The 20331-nt window shown below is 37.1% G+C and overlaps 1 protein-coding gene across 1 annotated transcript in view; it reads right to left on the bottom strand.

Moving 5' to 3' along the window:
* Positions 1-1106: 1106 nt before the first annotated feature.
* The window catches only part of LOC149276125 (uncharacterized protein KIAA1958-like), a 32601-nt gene continuing 13376 nt past the window's right edge, over positions 1107-20331 (bottom strand). Inside the window, exons 2-5 of the mRNA XM_089503864.1 lie at positions 17374-18409; positions 6550-6674; positions 2520-2692; positions 1107-1910 (exon numbers count right to left, since the gene is read on the bottom strand). Of these exons, the coding sequence (XP_089359990.1) occupies positions 1107-1910; positions 2520-2692; positions 6550-6674; positions 17374-18409 (2138 nt within the window). The remainder of the gene's footprint in view (positions 1911-2519; positions 2693-6549; positions 6675-17373; positions 18410-20331) is intronic.

Here is a 20331-nt window from a genome sequence, read left to right as displayed (position 1 = left end):
AGAACATTTTTGTCTAAAATTACCTTCAACAGTAAGAGAAGATCCAGTGTATAACATAGGGAAAACACATCTCCTTTCGGACAACAAACATGGCGCAAACAATAGTTCAAAATATTATACCACCTTTGAAGGGATAAACATATAAATGAGGCACTTCCAGATTTAGTTAAACTGTTTGATAAACAGAATTCAGATAGTACTTCAGAAGTAAAGTTACTATCTACTATTAGAGGACTTCAAGACATTTTTAATGAAACATTTCTAATTATGTTAGCTTATGTATGCAGAAACTAAATTCAATAACTCCTCTAAGGTGTAAAAACAAAAGTGTCATTACAGGAAGGGAACTTTTTTTGTGCCCCTACGTAACATTTTATGTAACATTTGAAGTAAAACTTTATTAATTCGCAAAAGTTGTACAAAACAAGATGAAGTATGTAAGAGAAAAGGTAGAACTTTATCCATCTTGGGCAAAAAGCCAATCACTAAGAGTCATACATTCCAAGCAACTACGGCAAAACTACTAGCAATGCAAAAATCTCTTACTTTTCATCATTATCTACATATGAGGATAAAGGCAAAAGTTCAGAAAGCCAGAAACGTTTGCTTGGAGGGTTACATTTCTGTTACTCCATGAAAATGGAAGTCGGATCCTCCGCCCTAAGCCTAATTCCTAGGCCTAGTTAGACTAGGCCGAAATACACGGCTAAAGTAGTGAGCAATAAGTGTTGACTTAGCTATATCTTAGCTATGTGTTAGAATTTGATTTAGCACATTCAATACTTATGTAAGATTTTTAAGAATCATTGTAATTGAATACTGGGGCAGGTAGTGGGATTATGTCTCTCATGGCTACTCGATAACCCCAAAAAATATCCTGTAAAAAACATTTTGAATAAGAGGAACCAGTTAAACATGTTCCACTGCTGTTCACAGTAATGACCAAATGAAATGTGCTGGTGAATCAGTCATTTTTACACTTTTAGATAAAAAAAAACCTTTGAAAACATTTCAGATTTCCAGAGCTCACCTTTATAATATCTCCTGCTGGTTAAAGCTACATACAAGTTATAATTGTAATATTTACTGGAGCGTGAATAAGGTGGTTAAAAGTTATTAAGAGGACCAAATTTTCTGAATGTCTGAGTAAACGAAACAAATGTGTAATTGTCACACTGATCAAGCTTAATTCGTTTTGCCAATTTTGGGACAACACCGCGCAAAGAGCGGAGCCCCATCCTCTGCTCCTCATACCAGATATTTTCCATCCCGCTGATCTCTTTTCGAGCTGTCAGATAAAAGGCTGAATGTGGCTCCATCTGAGTAGGTGGGCGGAAAGTATACATGTACTTGTACAGGAGACAGTATGGACACCGCTTGTGGCCATGTGAATGCTCATGATATATCTGCCCATAGCTCATTCTATTTGGGTTAACTTGCTTGTCTCTTTTTGCACCGTCTGTTCTAGCAAAAAATGGTCTGTTATTTGCGTCCTTGAGAAGTTCTATATCACCGTACATCAGATCTGCATGTTCCTGTAATGTCCTCATATTAAGGAACTGACTATTATATTTTACCACAGAGGACAGCAATGAGACTGGCCCATCATCACCCAAACAACCAATTTTCCACATTTCCTCTTCATCAGCCAGAGAAAAGTAGACAATGTTTCGTGACCGAGAGCCAGACATTCCAGCTTTGTTGAGCATTTTTAACTTTTCCTTGAGCTTTTGGGATGAGGAATTAAAGACACTACTGGTAATAGAGAACCCAGCACCAGCATTCTTCAGAATGCGGTCCAAACCCCGGCGGATGGCATGAAGGGAGGTGGCAAGGAAATCTGATCCATCAGTTTTTTTCACAGTGATATAAAAGTCCTCCAGAAGTTCATTCAGCTTAACAGCTGGGACCTTAGAAGAAAAATGAACAAATATGATGATTTATTATAGACACTACTCATAACAAAGGACTATCAGTCATTTCATTCTTATTTAGTACAATATATAATTATAGGCCTTCAAGCACTACACTTTTAATTCCTATGAACTTGAATGGAAGCTGCAAGTTGACCTGACAAGTGCATGTACATTTAGGTGTCCAAATCTAGACACCTGTCCTGGGGTGTGGCTAAGGGGGGGTCTGTGTTGCAACAGTACATACCTTAATTGATTTCAGAGCTTCTTGGACCAGTCAGGGAGATCAGAGGATCTTAACAACTGGACAATTGTCCAAAAACTGTGATACTTGGGAGGTATGAAATATTAAGAAACCCATTTTAACTGAATACCTCCAAGGATTTATAGCTAGTGTGAAGCTATTTATGTGTTCTTGATGCTTGTATTTTTGTGTCCCTCTATGCATTTAGGTACACTATATATTTTTTATGTCTCCAGCATATTTTGTTTTCAAAAAGGTGTATGTTGAGTCAAAAACATGTTCTTTCTTACACTGTACCACATTTTACTAGTAAATACTAATAAAAAACCAAAAGCAACCAGTGTAATAAAAGTCTCACTAACCTTTGTGAAGTCCATGCAGTCTTTGAGCCCTCTTGTCATGCACCAGTAACGCCATACATTTAAGGCATACAAGGTAGCCTTGGTAGTGTTTGAGCTCACGGCACTAATGCACAGGTCTTTCAGATCATCTTGAAAATTAAAAATTGGAAACCTGTTGAGTTTGGTTGAATAGGCTGAAAACACAAATATATAAAAAAACAAACAAAAAAAAAAAAAACGCAAGAAATTTATTGGAGTCCCAAGAACATTGAACCTAATATGATGTTCGAGTCACAATATAAGTGTTTGGGTTGAATATTAGACAGAAAAACATTCATAAAATTCATATTAGCCCATATGTATAAAAAAAAGAAGAGAAAAATACAAAAAGGGCACTCAGGAAAAACAGCAGAGAAGCGGCTGTGGTTTAATGATTGTTCAAGAGATCATTATATGCTTTTCGATTAATTATAAGACTAGAAGCTGAAACTAAAACATCTATTGCATAATATGAACCGTGTGCTTTTGTTATTATCATGAAAATGTGTGAATTGACCATAGAACCAAAGAGTGTTTGGATAATGGAAGCAATAGTGACACTACTGTAAAGGCAGATAAAGCTGCTGCCTACAGCTCCTCAGAAAATTATATTACTGTGATGCGTCTTTCAGATAAAGTCAATCAGAATAAGCAATGTACTGTATTTACCTTGGGCATTGCCCCAGGCCTTTCCCATGGCATCTTATCATGGTGCTTTACCTCTCAAGGACACATGGGCAGAGTATATTACAATATGGAGGCAGTGTGAATGGGCCTGTTGGGGAGATCAAAACTCTCCCTTGTAACCCACCCCTATCCAGGGGCACATCAAGGGCCGTGATTGTCCAATGGGGTGATCTGCCCCCCAGTTTTGTATAGACTTGGGCACCAGGGGGCTCTTCGTGTTCGTCTTCGGGAAAAAAACAAACAACTTAGTATTCCGCGAATATTCGCCTGGTCCGGTCTTCTCTTTGGGCGAATATTCGTGGACATTCTTCGTGTTCGTTTTTTCTTCGTTTTCCCCGGTTAAGGGGTTAATACGGGGTTAAAGCCGCTCTAGCGCCAGGAGTTTAAATGTCCATATGAGCAACTCTATTGGTTGATGGCAGACGAGCCCCCTGCTGGCGACCAATAGGGTCGCTCATACAGACTGCTAAACTCCTGGTGCCGTAACTTGTCCGTCAGATCCCACTGGTCTCCCTGTTCTAGCATTTATTAACTGATAGAACAGGGAGACCAGTGGGATCTGCCGGGTAAGTTGCAGCATTGGGGTTTTAAAAGTCTGCACGAGCGACTCTGTTGGTCGCTCGTACAGACTTTTAGGCTCCTGGTGCTGTAACTTACCCGGCACATCCCACTGGTCTCCCTATTCTATCAGTTAAATGTCCGTACGAGCGACCAATAAAGTCGTTCGTACGGACATTTAACTGATAGAACAGGGAGACCAGTGGGATGTGCCGGGAAGTTGCAGCATTGGGGTTTTAAAAGTCTGCACGAGCGACCAACAGAGTCGCTCGTGCAGACTTTTAAAACCCCGATGCTGCAACTTACCCTGCAGATGCCACTGGTCTCCCTCCCTGTTCAATTAGTTAAATGTCCGTACGAGCGACTTTATTGGTCGCTCGTACGGACATTTAACTAATTGAACAGGGAGGGAGACCAGTGGGATGTGCCGGGTAAGTTGCAGCATTGAGGTTTTAAAACCCCAATGCTGCAACTTACCCTGCAGATGCACTTTACCCTGCAATAGCACTTTATGGTCTGTGGTTGTCAAGTAAGCCGATGGGTGGACATGAGAGGCCGCATGTTACGCTATCATTCTCACGTAGTGTGGGATTGGCATATCCACTCAGTGGCCGTACACTGCAGCGCCTGATCTCCCGTGCCATATGGAGTGTTTGTGGTCAGAGGCCCACTAGGCATTTGCCCAGTGTGCCAGATGGCCAGTCTAAGCCTGCCCAAAACTCTCCCAGAAATAATTTAAAAATATTTTTTTAATTTTCTTCTGGGGAGCATATGTATCAGATACTGAAAATGCACTCTTAAAAGAAACAAGATGTGACTTTGTTTGTCATACTAGAACCCAATGTATTGTCTAAAAAGAACAGCACATTTAAGAACCACTAATGACAGGCTTAATGATTGCTGGGGTTCACTAAAATTGATATGAGCCAACTCTGTTAGAAGAAAGTGTCAGTAGTAATCGTTCTTGGGTGAGCTGTAGGCAAGAAGATTTAGGAACAGTGAGGGAGTAGATGACCTGGCCAAAGATCCATAGCAAAAGGGAAGGGAAAAAGGTATAATACCGCATAAACGTCAATGTTTACATAGTACTATGGATCAATGGTATAAATATGGCCGCCAGCTAAATGGACACTGCCTCATGTGGATAGATTATTGCTTATAATTGGACTTGTCCATTGTGCTGAGGATCATATTAGTTTCATTGTTGCCTCTGTTACGCTTTGAGGAAAAGCGTGATCAATTCAACGATACCTCCCAAGTGTCCTGTTTTTTTCTCTCTCCAAACTTTTATTAATTTGCATTTTAACATCAACATTTATACAACGTATATAGCATTGTAATGAGTCGTGGCATCAATGTTCAAACAGCATATTGCTATAGCAGTGGGAGATTATAGCCTGTTCGCCTGATAGACCCTGTCGAAATTTATGTGGTTTACATTTCCAGGTCTCTATATTACACACTTAGTTCTTGATATGTTTCATCAGGAACCTGTAATATTACCTCCTGCCTACAAACTCATGTCATCAGGGATTTGACTCCTTGTACGTGTAACCCTTAATAATTGTATCCACAGTGCCCTCTAACCAACTACCTCTCCCTCACCCTTCTCTGACCTCACCAACTGGTCAACTAATCGTATGTTGTTTTGTTCCACAGGTTTTTTCCCCACTCACCCCTTTTGATGCATTCTCTCCATCGTCCAAGTGTCCTGTTTTTATCAAGGGAGTCCTGATTTTCAGGAATTGTCTAGCTGTCCTGTTTTTGTGGGCAGTGGGGATGATTAAGCATCCCCTTCATCTCCCCTGACCAGACCAGGGAGCTGTACAATTGATTTAGGTCTGTGCTGTTGCAGCAAACAAGCAAACACCTCTTTTGCAGCTCCCCAGAGGCCAACTCTCAATGCTAGAAAGCTGAGTGGTAAAGGGTGGCTCTTCAGTTAGGTGAGTTTTTAGAATTTTTTTTGCCATTTCTGATAAACGCGAAAAAAGAGGAATTTTTAAATAAATTATGGGTAACCGTTTTGGATGATTATCATTATATTACATTTTTACGTTTTTTTTCTTCTTCCCTTTTGAAATAAAAAAAGGTACCTTAATTTTATGAATGAGATGATCCCATTCCTGTTTCCCTGTTTCCATTGTGTCCTTAATGTGAAAAATAAATTTGACAAATCTTACATATTAAATATACACATGCTTTTGCAATATTTTGTACCGAATTGACAAAAAGATTGTACGTTATTAAAATTTGGGTGTACAATGCTGTCTGTTTGGAAGTTTACTGTTAGGAAAAAATATATGTGTTATAGAAAACCATGAAATCTATTAATTGGTTGAGTCATGGCATTAAAATAATTACAGGCTTTAATGGATCTTGTAACTCAGGAAACAGACACACTCTAGATTATTCATGATACCAAATCTTACTAACACCTTTATATAACATTTTAACTTATTTTCTAGGCTGTATCTTTACAAAGGAATGGCAAAAGTGTAAACAATTTCCAAAGCTAGAGGCTCATGCTTTTGCTAAACCAAAAGCGGTAGAGTCCAAGAACCGGGTAACAATTTCCTATTTGTAGTGACACAATGATTCCAGTTGACTTTTTAATACTAAATTTTAGGAAAGCTAAAATTCTAAAAGCAATTGTCTACTTTGAGAAAAATTAATAACAGGTTAACATTGTAAGCAAGCAGCCGCCAACCTTTTTTCTCACCTCTACAGCCAACACTCCATTCTCACAAAATTTTGCGCCTATCCATACCTCCAAAGTGTCCCTTTAAGGACTGACAGGCCCTCTTTTGGAACCATATCCCTTTGTCCCTCTTCTCTTCCCTGATGTGCCTCTTTTGATCATCAAGCCAATCATAAGCCTGAGTGTCTATATGGCTGTAATAAGGACAAAAAAAACTTAAGCGGTGGAGCTAGTCTACTTGGCTCTGGCTTGCACGCTTTGATTTCTGATGAGCTGGACCAAGCCAGGTGTTTGGCTCAAGACCATTAATGCTTGCCTAGCTATAGGCAGATGTGGCAAATGCAACATACAATTGCTATTTGAGCTTTACATAATATGGATTTAATGTAAGACAATGAATGAAAAGGGACAAAAAGGCACATACCAATACAAAAAATTGATAGGTTAATTTTAAATAATTTACTGGGGCAGACCTGAATGACCAAGCAAGACGAAGCTCTTTACTCTTATGACAACATGAAAGCGGCTGCACAGCATTTAACCCCCACACACATCCTTCACTATACATGAGTGGCGATGGCTGCACATAGCAATGGGAAAACGCTAAGCAAAAAAAGTAGATATTTTGATCCTAAAACAAAGAAAATGGACTTGCCAGAATTAGGGAGAGAAGACCTAGATAGCACAAATTGTGTCAATGGTTTTGACAGTCCATGTGCAGAGTCACAGAGACCCTCCTTAGCAGTTATGCACAAGACCATCTACAAAGCACAACTTCCATACTGGTAATAAAAGAACTTCTCAATGAGCTCAAACGCAAAAGTTGATAAGTTGGTTGATAACCATATGGCCAATAGGCATGTCTCCTTAATAATATGCCAAGTATGAATAACCTCCATATGTGGTATCCTAGAGATATTCCACAATCTAGTTTTGTACATTTTTTTATGTTTTAATGGCTATCCCAGCTAAAGAGAACATTTTATATCATGTCCACTGATTCCCTAAGCTTTAGGCTACCAAGACAGAATTAGCTTAACCCCTTAAAGACAATGGGCGGTCCCTAAACCCATTGAAAACAATAAATTTTGAGCCCGTACATGTACGGGCTTTGTCATTAAGGGGTTAAAATGATATCGCAAAATACATTATTTCTATGTTCCCAAGTTGCCAAGAAATGTGCATATCTGTCTATCCCTGTAGACATTACAACGCAGAAGGTAGTTTCCTCCAGTCCCCACCAAAAATTTAACCACTGTATCCTCAATCACTGGCGGTTCCTAGCTTGTGGTGCTACAATGACTGTTACTGAGTTGTAAAATGTATCAGTAGGGAATAGACCATCCAATCTCCCAATCCCAAAATACAAACCAGTATATTAAACACATGGAAAAGTAAAAAAAAAAACCAAAACAGTACAGGGCAAATGATCATCTAAAGATTGTTCATCATATTCTGCAACATACAGAAAATAAGTTCTGACAATACTGTCCCTACTTCCTGATACCCTATGTGGCCAAACGTAGGTGTACATATAAAGCTTGTTGGACATGCCATTTCAAAACCATGGGCATCAATATGGAGTTGGTCCCACCTATTACAGCCTCCACTCTTGTCAGAAGGCTTTCCAAAAGATTTTGGAGGGTGTCTGTGGGAAATTGTGTTCATCCAGCCAAAACATTTCTGAGGTCCGGCGCCGCTGTTGGATGGGCAGTCCTGGCTCGCAATCGTTCCAATTCATCCCACAGATGTTCAATGGGGTTAAGGTCAGGGCTCTGTGCAGGCCTCTTGGGTTCCCCCACATCACTTGTCACACCATTTTGGACCTTTCCTGTTCATGCTTGAAGAGGAAAGGGCTTTCCCCCAAACTGGTGCCACAAAGTACCCTTCACTAGAACTAAGGGGCCTAGTCCAAACCCTGAAATACCAAATAAGTAGGTAGCTTTCTCTTGTCATCCACCAAACCCAGATTAATCCATAAGACTCATCACTCAAGAGAACAAATTTCCACTGATCCAGAGTCAATTGGAGGTGTGCTTTGCACCACTCTAGTCGACGCTTGGTATTGCAGTGTTCTTCAGCTTGTGTGCAACTGCTCGGCCATGGAAACCCATTTCATAAAGCTCCAAATGCAAGGCGCTTGTGCTGATGATGCTTCCATAGGCAGTTTGGAACTCAGTAGCAAGTATAGGGGACAGGTGATTTTTAATCACTACATGCTTCCACAACGAAACAGCTCCCCCATCTGTGTGTGTAGTATTGCTTTGTGGCTGAGCTGCTGTTACTCCTAGATGCTTTTACTTCACAATAATAGCACTTACAGTGCCGTGGCAGATCTAGCAGATCCATGTTTAAAGTCACAAAGCTCTTTAGTATGAACCATTCTTGGCTACCTATGTGCTTTTATGGATTCTATATATTTGTTAGCAAAGGTCATATAGTGTATCTGAGAAGGTAGGTTACTACAAGGGGATTGGCAGTCTTACAACCGAAGGTGGCCTGAGCTTGAGTTTGTTTAAATTTTCCATTTACTTTCTTGAAGAAGACCCAACTAATTATTTTCCTTTAGGCTATGTTCCCTTGATTATGACCTCAGCTTTCTTGGCTGGATAAGGACAACTCTGCTTGATAAGTTTTAAACATGGACAGATATAAGAGCTATAAGACTTACCTGATATCCTTAAAATGCAGCATGTGAGGATATGACATAGCATAAAGGCTGGTAGCTTCAGAGAGAAACTGGAGATGTTGTAGTCCTCTAAAGTGGACATTTACAATAGAATACCGCTATTCTCATGCTTAATTTTTAAGAGCTTTAACATTTTTAAGTGCTTCAACATTTTTTTATCCATATATTTCTTTATATACCATTAGTACAAATGACCAACAGGTTTGAAAAATTGAAATACAATTTATCATTCACATGCTTTGTTACTTCACTTGAAATTTCCTCTCCAGTTGGGCATTTTTTTTTGTTTTAATCAATGCGCAAATAAATCCACAGCTATGAAGTAAAAAGCAGAACCCATTGCTTTTCTGCTCACTAGACTAGTACAGATATCAGCAGTAATAGAAAAGTCAGCTATTCTTCTTTGTACAGTTATGCGTAGTTTCCTCTTTTCTGGACATAACAAAAACACAGCAAATAATGTACTTTTTTTTTTTTTTTTTTAAATCACCTTTTGTGAATCTTTTGCCACCAGGAGCAATATCGCTTTCTATTTGAAAGGTTACTTTAAATACCATTTTCAGTGATTACTTTCTTTAAAAAAAATATTTAATTTATTTTAATTTCATTTGGGCTCAATTTGGTGGAAATAGCACAGGTAGTTTCAAATTGTGAAGTAATCACTCCTTAGCTTACATTAAGTGATATTCAAGTATTTTGCCTTTGGAAGGAATATATTAGGAATTGCCATTTCATTTTGAAAACTATATGCTCTTTTTTCCCACTTATGTTAAAAAAAATAAAAAATAAAATATATATATATATATTAAAAAAAAGAAGAACCTGGAAATTATTTGTGTCAACACAGATTTACTAAATACCCCCCCACACACACAATGTGTAAAAGGGAAAACATTTGCATAAAATAAAAGCAAAGCTTAAAAAAAAAAGGTATAGCCCTCCTTTGAGCTGAAATATATATGATATGATCTTCACACAAACAGCTAATTGGGAATTATAGTCTGCTATGCATTGTGGGTAACACTATAGATATAGAATAATCCTTTTATGAACTAAATTGCTTTTCAGGATCCAGCATGTAAAAACTGCAATAAGCAACTTCCAACTCACGGTAACAGCAAATAGTGTTGAGAAAAGTGTGCTATGTATTGTGAAAAACAAATTATTAATAAAACTGATGTCCATCAAAGCAAAACGAAAGAAGTCAATTTCTGATCAATGCTCCTAGTGGGTACATGCAATATCTGATCAATATTTCACCCAATTGTTGATTCTACCTACAAAGCACGGGTACAATTCATCTAGAACATTACCCATTACGTCATTTCAGTTTGCATTTAATACTACAATAGTGAAAGTTACACAATTTAGCTCTAACTTCCAAACATCACTGACAAATCCAGCTATGTAGGGCTCCTGGCCACTAAATATATAAGCGTGTATATTTAGATTACTTAGCATATACTCATTTGTATCAAATTAATTGGAAATAAAAATCAGCACTTTAACAGCAAATATATATTGCAATAAACCCTTAAAAAGTACATGATCAATAAATAGACCAATAAATAAAAATAATGCATCATATATTATATACCAACAATAATCAAGGAGTATGAATGAAATAAATGTTGCATATTAGTGGATAAATAGTTTAAAGTGCTATATTATCTTTTTGTTCTAGTTAGTTCAGATTTATTTTTTCAATCATGTACTTCATGTATCTCTCACTACATACTGTTTTTTTAAATACAATACAAAAAGATCCAACTTAAAAATCCGCGTTTAAGAAAACATAACCGAATATGTACTAAGCAGTACAAAGACATTCATTTTGGTGCCCTGCGTTTCCAAGGGGAGAGCAGGATTTAACACAGAGCTAGAGCATTCATTTGCATTAAAAATGTATATTTCTGCTTGATTTGTGAACCTAATTACTTAAGATAAAATTAAATATAAAAAAATCCTCTCTATATTAAAAACATTTGCATTGAAATCAGAAGTCAGAAGTACAGCTTAGCTCTCCAACCAGTGGGGCTTAGGTTCTTCTATAAACCCACTTGACTAACATTCTCAACTCATACTCAACTAGAATCTGCAGTTTTCAAAAATCTCAGTGCACATTCCGTTGGCTCTCTATGGGGTAAATCACTTATGTTCGATTTGTCACTCAAATGAATAATTTTGTCATTCTAATAATGTCAGAAGTTATGCTATTTATCAATACCTAGCATCCAACAATATAGTAAAAAAAACAACCCTACATTTTCCCCACTATTTCCCCATATATGCCAAACTAAAATATATGACAGCGATCAGATTTTACTGCAGAGAAATTCTCAGATTTTAACTATACATGCAAGGCTTTAACAAAAAAAACTTCTGCTAGGAGGTGAAAGATGTCTGACGGCTAAGAAGTGGTTGCCATCTTGGTTTCATATTGCCAGCCACATATCATACATGTGCTAGGCACTGAAATGGTTAAAGAGCTAACTCTTTAACAACTATACATCAACTAAATAACTTGAATATTCAACACCTAAAACTATAAGTACGGTAGTTAAAATAGGAAAATTGCAGTTGAATGTTTGTAAACTGGAATTCAAGATTAACTCAACTTCCAATTTGCATGAACTTAAATGCAACTAGTGAGAGTGGTCAAGTTATCTATGGCCCTTTCACCATAACCAGTATAATTTGGGATGTGTTAATAAGTAGGACAGACTCCATAACTCTGCTTCAATCCATCCATTGGTTCTTGTGCCACTGTCTCATGTACCCATAGCCGATACTGCTCTCTTGTGGTCCATACTATTACTATTTCTCTGTACTATATTATTTCTCTGTAAAACATATCTCTTGGAAACTAATCAATTTGATACTCATTGTGCATTCATAAAAAAAAAAAAAAAAAAAAAAAAAAAAGAGTAATAATATTTGCAAGGTCGCAAGGCACCTTTGACCTTACCAAGGTTGATACTAAAGGCATGGTCAACTAATTTGATGAACTCAACCAATTTCCAAAGAAAACATCAACTGCAACTGATTTGACAGATGCCCATACAGGTCTCACCATAGGTAATTTGGCGCCCTGTGACATTCATCCTGTTATGATGTTGGTACACCCATTTAATCCGCAGTTACATGCAGCTATATTTGACAAAGGCAATCTATTTCTGTTCTAGAAGGCTTCAAATCCCAAGGCCTGGCCTTGCTATGAATTTAGTGTTCGATTCACACATGGAGCGACACTTTAGAAAGGGGAGATACCTGAGTAGATCTATTCACTACCATGCAAGGACATGCTAATTTGCTAGTATAACCCCATTGAGGATTAGATGGGTCTACATGGGCTCCAGGCCACCAAGGACATACATAAACTCTGTGTAATCCTATGGATTAAATGCATCTGGACAGACAAAACCCTGTGGGAACTGTTTATTTCAGATAAATTCTGAAAAACCATCATTATGCGGTTCATATTGCTTTCCTTACATGCAAAGATTTCCAATTCAGTGTCTAAACAGTACAATGTATAAACACAGGTACCGAAGTATGTAAATCAGGTTTGTAACAGATGGATTTTATGAGCTGAAATTTACAGGTGAGAGTTCTCCGGTGAAATGTCATGAATACTTGGGGCTATTAGGTGATTTCTCCTAGCTACAGACACCTGGAATGATTTTGGAAATTACCCTATGCTCTATGTTTAAACATCATTAATTGGAGTCATAGACAGTACCTTGATCTTTTGAACAACAGGATTAATTTGTAAATCTTTGTAACCCGATATGTAACAAGTGAATAGGATGAAACAAGAATTCATTTTAATTTGAGTTTTCCATTTAACAGACACCATGAACAAATTATTGAATCTCAACTGTTTTAAAATGTTAATGCGGCATAGGCTAATTGATGCCATATTGATTAATGAAATATCTTGTTCAGGAATCCTATAGAAGGTTTGCAAGGCAATATTATCAGACCTGACTATTTTATTAGCAGCAAAAATTACACAGAAAGGGGAGTGCACAACCAAAGAAGCATTAAAGCCATACACATGCAGATTCCCAGGTTGTTACTATAATAATAATGACCAATAAGTACACAAAACAAAGCAAGAATTCAGAGCATACCCAGTGAACGCCATTCAAAAAACACCTGAGGCATACATATTGGGCATTCCGTCAAAGTACCAAGTTTGATGAGCCCTAATTTTGCATTGCTATATTGCTCACCAAGGAGTTGGATCAGTGGGACTCTATTGCATGTAAACCGGATGAATTTAAAACAATATCTGGACACCAATAACGAGGCAACTGTGTGACAGGTAGGGCTGATCAACGCTAAGGTTGCATGAGTTCTCATTGGGTTAAAATGCAGTCCCTTCATTTGTTTTGTGTATGTATTGGCTGTTATCCCAGCAGCAACTGTGAATATGAATGTATATGCCTTTAGGTTGTCTGCTCCCCTTTCTGTACATTTTTGTACTATACATATTTGTAGGTTCCGACACACAGCAGCCTCATTGATAGAGTCTAGAAAAGGCTTTAAATTGCTTGTCTCAGAGGGCTAAAATGCAATGCAGTCCCACTAATTCAGCTCCTTGTTAAGCCGTTTAGCCATGAAAAATTAAAAATAGGCCAGAGTTGATGTACTTTGATGTAATGGTGGAATAGGCAATATCTGGCCATATAGTGTGACAGACTTCCCAATATTTATGCCTTAGATGCTCTTTTGATGGTATTCACTGAATTCTTGATTTGTTTTCTGTTATTAGCAGCATGAGCCTGCAGATTATTTGGCAAGCAAACTAGTGTTCAACACAATGATTGCGCCATACATTAAGCCTGGCCAAATATCTCCTTCATGATGGGCTTGCTCTATTTAATCCAAACTTCAGTTAGTGAGGAAAGGCAATATGAACAGGGATGAAGAAGATCTTCTTGCAGAAGAAACTTGTTGAGGTTGGCCTTACTCAATGCATAGTGAGTTTAAAGTGTAAGCTCATTGGCCAACTACCGCTTTAGTGAATATATATATATATATATATATATATATATATATATATATATAGCGATTATACCGTAAAACCTTTCATGAAGAGTTTATACTCTTTTTGACTCCAATCAGGAACATTTTAAATCCTTTAATTGGTGTAATATTTACGACTGTAAAAAAGAAAGTTGCCTATTTTTTTGGTAGAAATGTGTGAAAACAAAACGCGCTAAATGGGAATCCACTGGTATTGAATGGTGCATTGTCTAGAATTTTCATACAAATGTAACTGCCAGGCTTCCATTAATATATCCCTGTAGATGTGAAGTCTAGAGTAAAATAAAATTGTCAAATTCATTCAAATTTTTTTGTGAAATATTTTGGAACAATGAATAAAGTCATGAAAGAGATACTGTAATATTGATGCTGCCTGGTGTATCACCATTTTGCTTTGCATTTAAATTTTATTTTTTTAGTTTTTAAAATCTCGTTTCTTCTCCCCAACTCTTTCTTGTTTTAGATGTTTCCAATATCCCTGGCTTATTTGAATGAAAGGGTTGAATTCTGACACAATTTGAATACTTCTTCGATAATACTAAATCAATTTATTCATAGTTTAGCAAAGTGTAGCATTTATATTGGTGGCTTTTAAGTGAATTATAACAGTAATAACGTGTGTGATTAACAGGGGTTTCAGATGAGAAGAAAATGTATAAATGCATAAAACGTAGTGGTTCTATATACCAAATAGTCAAACAGTGATGCAGATAGGCAGGTAAATAGAAAAATTAAAATATTAATACTAATAATAATAATAAAGCCACCCAATTCAAGATTTTTTAAAATTATTTCTACAGGGGAAATATTTCCTCATGCTAGGAGCTTCTTTGATTAATAAGGGAGTTGACTTTCATACATAGTAAAATAGTAATTTAGGTTGGAAAAACTCCATCAAGTTCAGCCTTTACACTTATCCTTCCTGCTTTTGATCCAAAAGAATGCAAAAAAATGATATAACCGATTTAAATATGCTTAACACAGGCCATCTAAGATACTATTGGAAAGCTAATACATAGCTTTAAGTTGGTGAGATGAAACTCTCCTGCAAACTCCCCCTTTAGGCTGATGTCGTCTTCCTACCTGTTAGTATATCTGAAAATGGCTTACTTTCAAGTTAAAAGGCAACAATTCATTTTTAGCAAAAAAGTTAAAACAAAATCCTGGAAGATAAAACCATGGGGAAAAAATCTCCATAAAAAGCACGTGTTTATAGTCAGGGACTTACTAAAAAAAACACAGGGTCCTGGAACAAAACCTGCCCCAGGCCCCCCAACAGCTGGTCTGCGCCATCACTGTCCCCCAATCTCGTTACCCCAGCACATGCAGATTTCCAAAAGTACTCCCATCTATTATTCAATATATTTTGGTCAACATATGCAGAATACCCAACTCAGATTTTATGCTATGTATTACAAACAAGATTTTGTTTGAAAATTCCAAAAATGCGAAGGCATTGTAGGTTTTTTCCATAGGGGCACTAGGAATGAAAAATTGTCCATCAAACCAATGAGAAATCCCTGCTCCTAGCGGACCAAGGTGTTAATACAGAATCACTTTACAGAAGTACTTCTGAAAGGACAATGGGATACTTATTACCTGCTTTATCAGTTAGCGGTTAATAAACATAAATGGCATTTCTTTGCTAACTGAAGTATCTCTCCGAATAAAAGTTGACATAAAAGGGAACGTAATTGGAAAAAGGATAAAACATTATTCGAGATGTTTGAATCTGCACACTGAGCTGGCAAATATTCACTCATCTGCTGGATGGAATACATAAACCTCATTCTAACTTGAAGAAGATAAAAGTCTGTACATGTATTAACGTGGCTGTATTATAAACATGACATGTTTGTCATTATCAAGGTTACACAATGAATACATGGAAAACCCTTTGCAAGAATCAATGTGTGGAAGTATTTAACAGGTAGTGATAAAACTGCAACCAGCTAGCTTTGATGTCATAATTACAAGATTTTACACAGGAGCCAATTGTGAGATTATGTGAGAAGAAAACAGAAACTCGGTCTTGCGAGTCTTCTAAGAATACCGGCTCTCCCTGAAATAGAATACAAACAGGCGGTATTTGACTCCCAAAACATTTGTCTAAAATATAATAATTTGCTTCAACAAGGGACACTGGTCACACAAGAGACTTTAAAAGCACACACCAAAAAAAAATGCAAATCTCATGTATTTAGTTGTTCAAATGTAACATTTCAGTAGTTTTACATGCCTCGGTAAGCACAGTTTCATTAATGACATGAACATTTGTAGCTGTGGCTTGGCTAACAGTTCAACTACTTTCTAGAACAGTCTTAATGCCATGGGCACATGTGCATATTGCTATTAGTGAGATCTTGCTCCAGTGCTCTAATTGTACCAGTCCAAACATGGCCACTAGCATTTGTTGGATTGAGAGTCACGTAAAAAAAAAAAAAAATCCGCCAGAGGCAAACACGACAACGTTACCACTACCTGGCACCGGCCAGTGTCCCAAACCCGACTATCCTTCTAAACCAACATGTGTATTAGACATATTAAAAATAAAACACTTAATCGGCTACCCTGTGTTTTAAGTTCTAAGATTACACGGGGAGTTCTAAATCCATTTAAAGTAATTAAGTGCAAGATGAAAAAAAAGGCCGCTTTGCATACTTTTAAAGTACCATTCCTTGTTTTAAACCTTGCAGGTATTTGGGAGCTAGAACAGCTTCATGCTCATTACTTTTAAATTATTGTTCCTAAAGATAAAATATTATTAAAATATTAGCACCCTTTATAGACATGTCAGTCTTCTTGCTGTGCTCCCCAGTGAAGACATATGTATCAATTTAAAATACTTTAAAATAACATTTTTTTTAAAAAGCCCCTTAAATTTTTACTTCTCAGCTTTTTGCTTTTGAATAGTTCATCTTTGTCAAGGCTACAACATGCATTTTGGTTGAACACTACTGTATAAATACTATGTCAGGTGCAATACTAAAACTAGATCTGAGAAAAAAAAGAAAAAATATATATATTACAGATTTCAATTTTCATAAACAAAGGGAAGAAGGAGAGGGACTCACATACAATCACAGTTTTGCTTTTTAGTGCTAGTAAAATAGTCACGTGTTAGACATTTTAGGATGGCCACCACTCAGGTGGTGTCCGAAGATGAATCGTATGAAGCAGAGACTATAAAGTTTCCAGGACCAGAATGACTGGCCATAGACTGGGCAGCTTGCTGGCTCAAATTGTTACATATAAGCACTAACTGATTGCTTTGTGCTTCAGACAATGTGCTGCAACTTTGGTAAACACTGAAGTTGGTTTTCCGCCCAGGGATGTTTCCCTTCTCACACATTGTCTTCACCATCTTTGCCAGTTTGTTTTTCCCAAGGGCCTGGCAGTTATACCAGTGAAGAGCAGCTAGGTTTACAACAGGCTTAATGGACAAATAAAAAGGAGCATCTTCATAACGCATGGCTGGTGGACGCCTCTGTGCATATTCCTTGTAGTCCTGTACAGGGCAGGTCTGTGGAGAGTGTGGCGTGGCATAAACCCTGCATTCAGTCCCTGCTCTCTTTATTTTGGCATCAGGGCTTTCTTGACCCATCCATTCGAGGAACTCCAGCCCAGTCTCCAACACTCGAAGTCGAACATCACCCCATTTGAGTGTAGAGCCATGAAAGCCAGTGCAGTGCCCAAAAGCTTTGGTGTTATTCAACCAAACAAGGTTTAGCAGTCCTTCGGGATTGTATCGGCTAAGAAGGCCTCTCTTACGAAGTATGAGTTCATCAGCAAATGTAAGCTTCATAGACTTGTGTGGTTTGTTACCCTTTCCTTTACACCGTAGTTCAATTTGTTTTTGTTTCAAGGCTTCCTGGGATCTCTTAAACTCCTTGTCTCTAGTGATGCTATAACCATACCTATGTTCTTTCAGGTAACGCTCCAGTCCACATTGATAGTTGGCAAGACTATTGGGTTCATATTCAGATCCATCTTTCTGTCTGGCATCAACAAAGAAAGAAGCCAAGTAGTCATCTAGTTCTTTGCAAGGGATCATATAGATTTCTCGAGTCTCCATTGGGTATTTGGAGATGATGAACTCCCTAAAGTTGCGCAGAGCTGTTTGTGTGCTACGTATAGTTTTTTCATTTTGCTCTCTGTTCAACTCAGCTGCTGCCTCGTCTTCGTCTAAGGAGAGAAAAAAAGGGAAGGAAGGGAATAGGAAAGAAAGGAAAAATGGAATAAAGTAAGTTGAGTGAAAAGGATGTTAGGAAAGAATTCAAGTCAATATAAATAAAACAAATGTTTAAAAAAAGGGAATTAAATTAAATACATGTTGATAGAGAAAAACAGATAACAAGTGGAGAGAAAAAAAAAATGAAGAAGCAAAAGTGAAGTCAAAGAGAGAGGGAAATTGGGAAGAAAAAAAATAAATGGTGAATTTTTTGAATATTGGGTTCTTTCCATTAAAATTAAATCAAGGGCTCATCTTATAACTTTGTTACATACCTTTCTTGTTTGGAAAGCCAACTTCAGTAGTTTCACAAATGATGTACAAGTACATGAGAAAAAACGAATTCAAAACACAAATTCTTCATGTCACTGGGTACTTTTACATTGCATGTAGATTTGCAGGGAAAAAAATACAAATTGGCGATAACCTTCATTTTTTTTTTTTTAGATTGGGGAGGAGTGAGATACAAGCAATTTCATTTTTCTTTTCTATTTATTTATCCCATTGCATCACGCATGTCAAATGAATTGCTAAAGCCATTTGCATGTGCTTCATTTGTGAAACCAGATGTTGTACTGGTTCCAGTTTGTTAGTTTTATCTTTCACGATAGTTTTCACATGCATTAAGAAAAAAATATGGTATCGATTTACATATAGCCTGCAGGAAAACAGAAACTAAATATTTTATCCCTAATAATATGGCAAATAACATGACTGTCTGAATTGCCAACACAAGTGGGTAAATATAAAACCAGCAATTGGTTGCTACACAGTTTTTTTCTACATTCTTATTTCAAGTTTCCTAAAATAAAGCAATAACAAAACCGCATTTTATACTGATCAATAGAGAAGTGTTATGGTAACACTTCTTTCTACTGAAACCAGAAAGCATACCTAAGTATGCTTCCACCACTAGCTCAGTAGCATCCCCGCTTAAGTTAAATGGTGCTGAGCTCCCTCTGAAATCATTATGGATAGTTGCAGTGAATCAGATATATTCTAGCTAAACACACATGTTCAGCTAGGATACATGTGATTGGCTGTTGCCGCTCTCATTGCTACAGAGCATGTGCAGGAAGTGTACTAAAGTATGCTTTTGACTTACACGTATTGGTTTCGGTACAGGCAACAGGGAGGATTTAAATGAGATAGAAATCTAATTTTCTCGCTCCAATAACTACAGAATGCATGCTCTATTTGCATAAAAAAATGGGGGACTGGACTTTTCTTTTTAAAAAACAAAAAAATTGAAGAAATATACCAACATACTAAGAGTAAGATATATTTACTTCAAATTGCCTATGTATAGAGCTCATTGTTGCATTTTTTTTACTTAACATGTTTAAAATACCATTTTTTGTTTCATTATTTCTTCACCTAAATAATCGGTCAGTAACATTGAAAATTAAATCAAAGCAGGAACACATTTGCCATTCAGCACAGGGGCATTGGAAATCAGTTCAGCAATGGAGTCGAGAGCCACAAAATATCAGCATAGATAAATGTTCAGATTCATATAAATACATATGAATGCATTTTCAGCATTTTAAGATGCTAATACATCCACCCATACTTTTCAATATCAAAAGTAAAAAAAAAACAAAAAAAACCCTCCAGATCAGATTCAGTATAGGTGCCAGGTCCTTCTAATTGTACTTTTTATTTCTTCTCAGATGAGCACACGCAAATCTATACGCAAGTATATAACCTGTGCTCATGTAATGAGAAAATGAAAACCCACCTCAAGATAAGCACCACTTAAAGTTAAAAAATAAAAAAAGGTAATAGACATACACCAGCATTTTCATGCAAATGATACTCCAGTAACTTACAAAAAATGATGACATACAGGCAGGTTACTTGCAATGAATCCCAT

The sequence above is a fragment of the Sceloporus occidentalis genome, unplaced genomic scaffold (assembly GCF_023333645.1).
Source record: "Sceloporus occidentalis isolate IW3139 unplaced genomic scaffold, rSceOcc1.0.p SCAF_246, whole genome shotgun sequence".
NCBI classification, from domain to species: Eukaryota; Metazoa; Chordata; class Lepidosauria; order Squamata; family Phrynosomatidae; genus Sceloporus; species Sceloporus occidentalis.
Note: the sequence above shows the minus strand (reverse complement) of the source record. Positions and strands in the feature narration are given on the sequence as shown.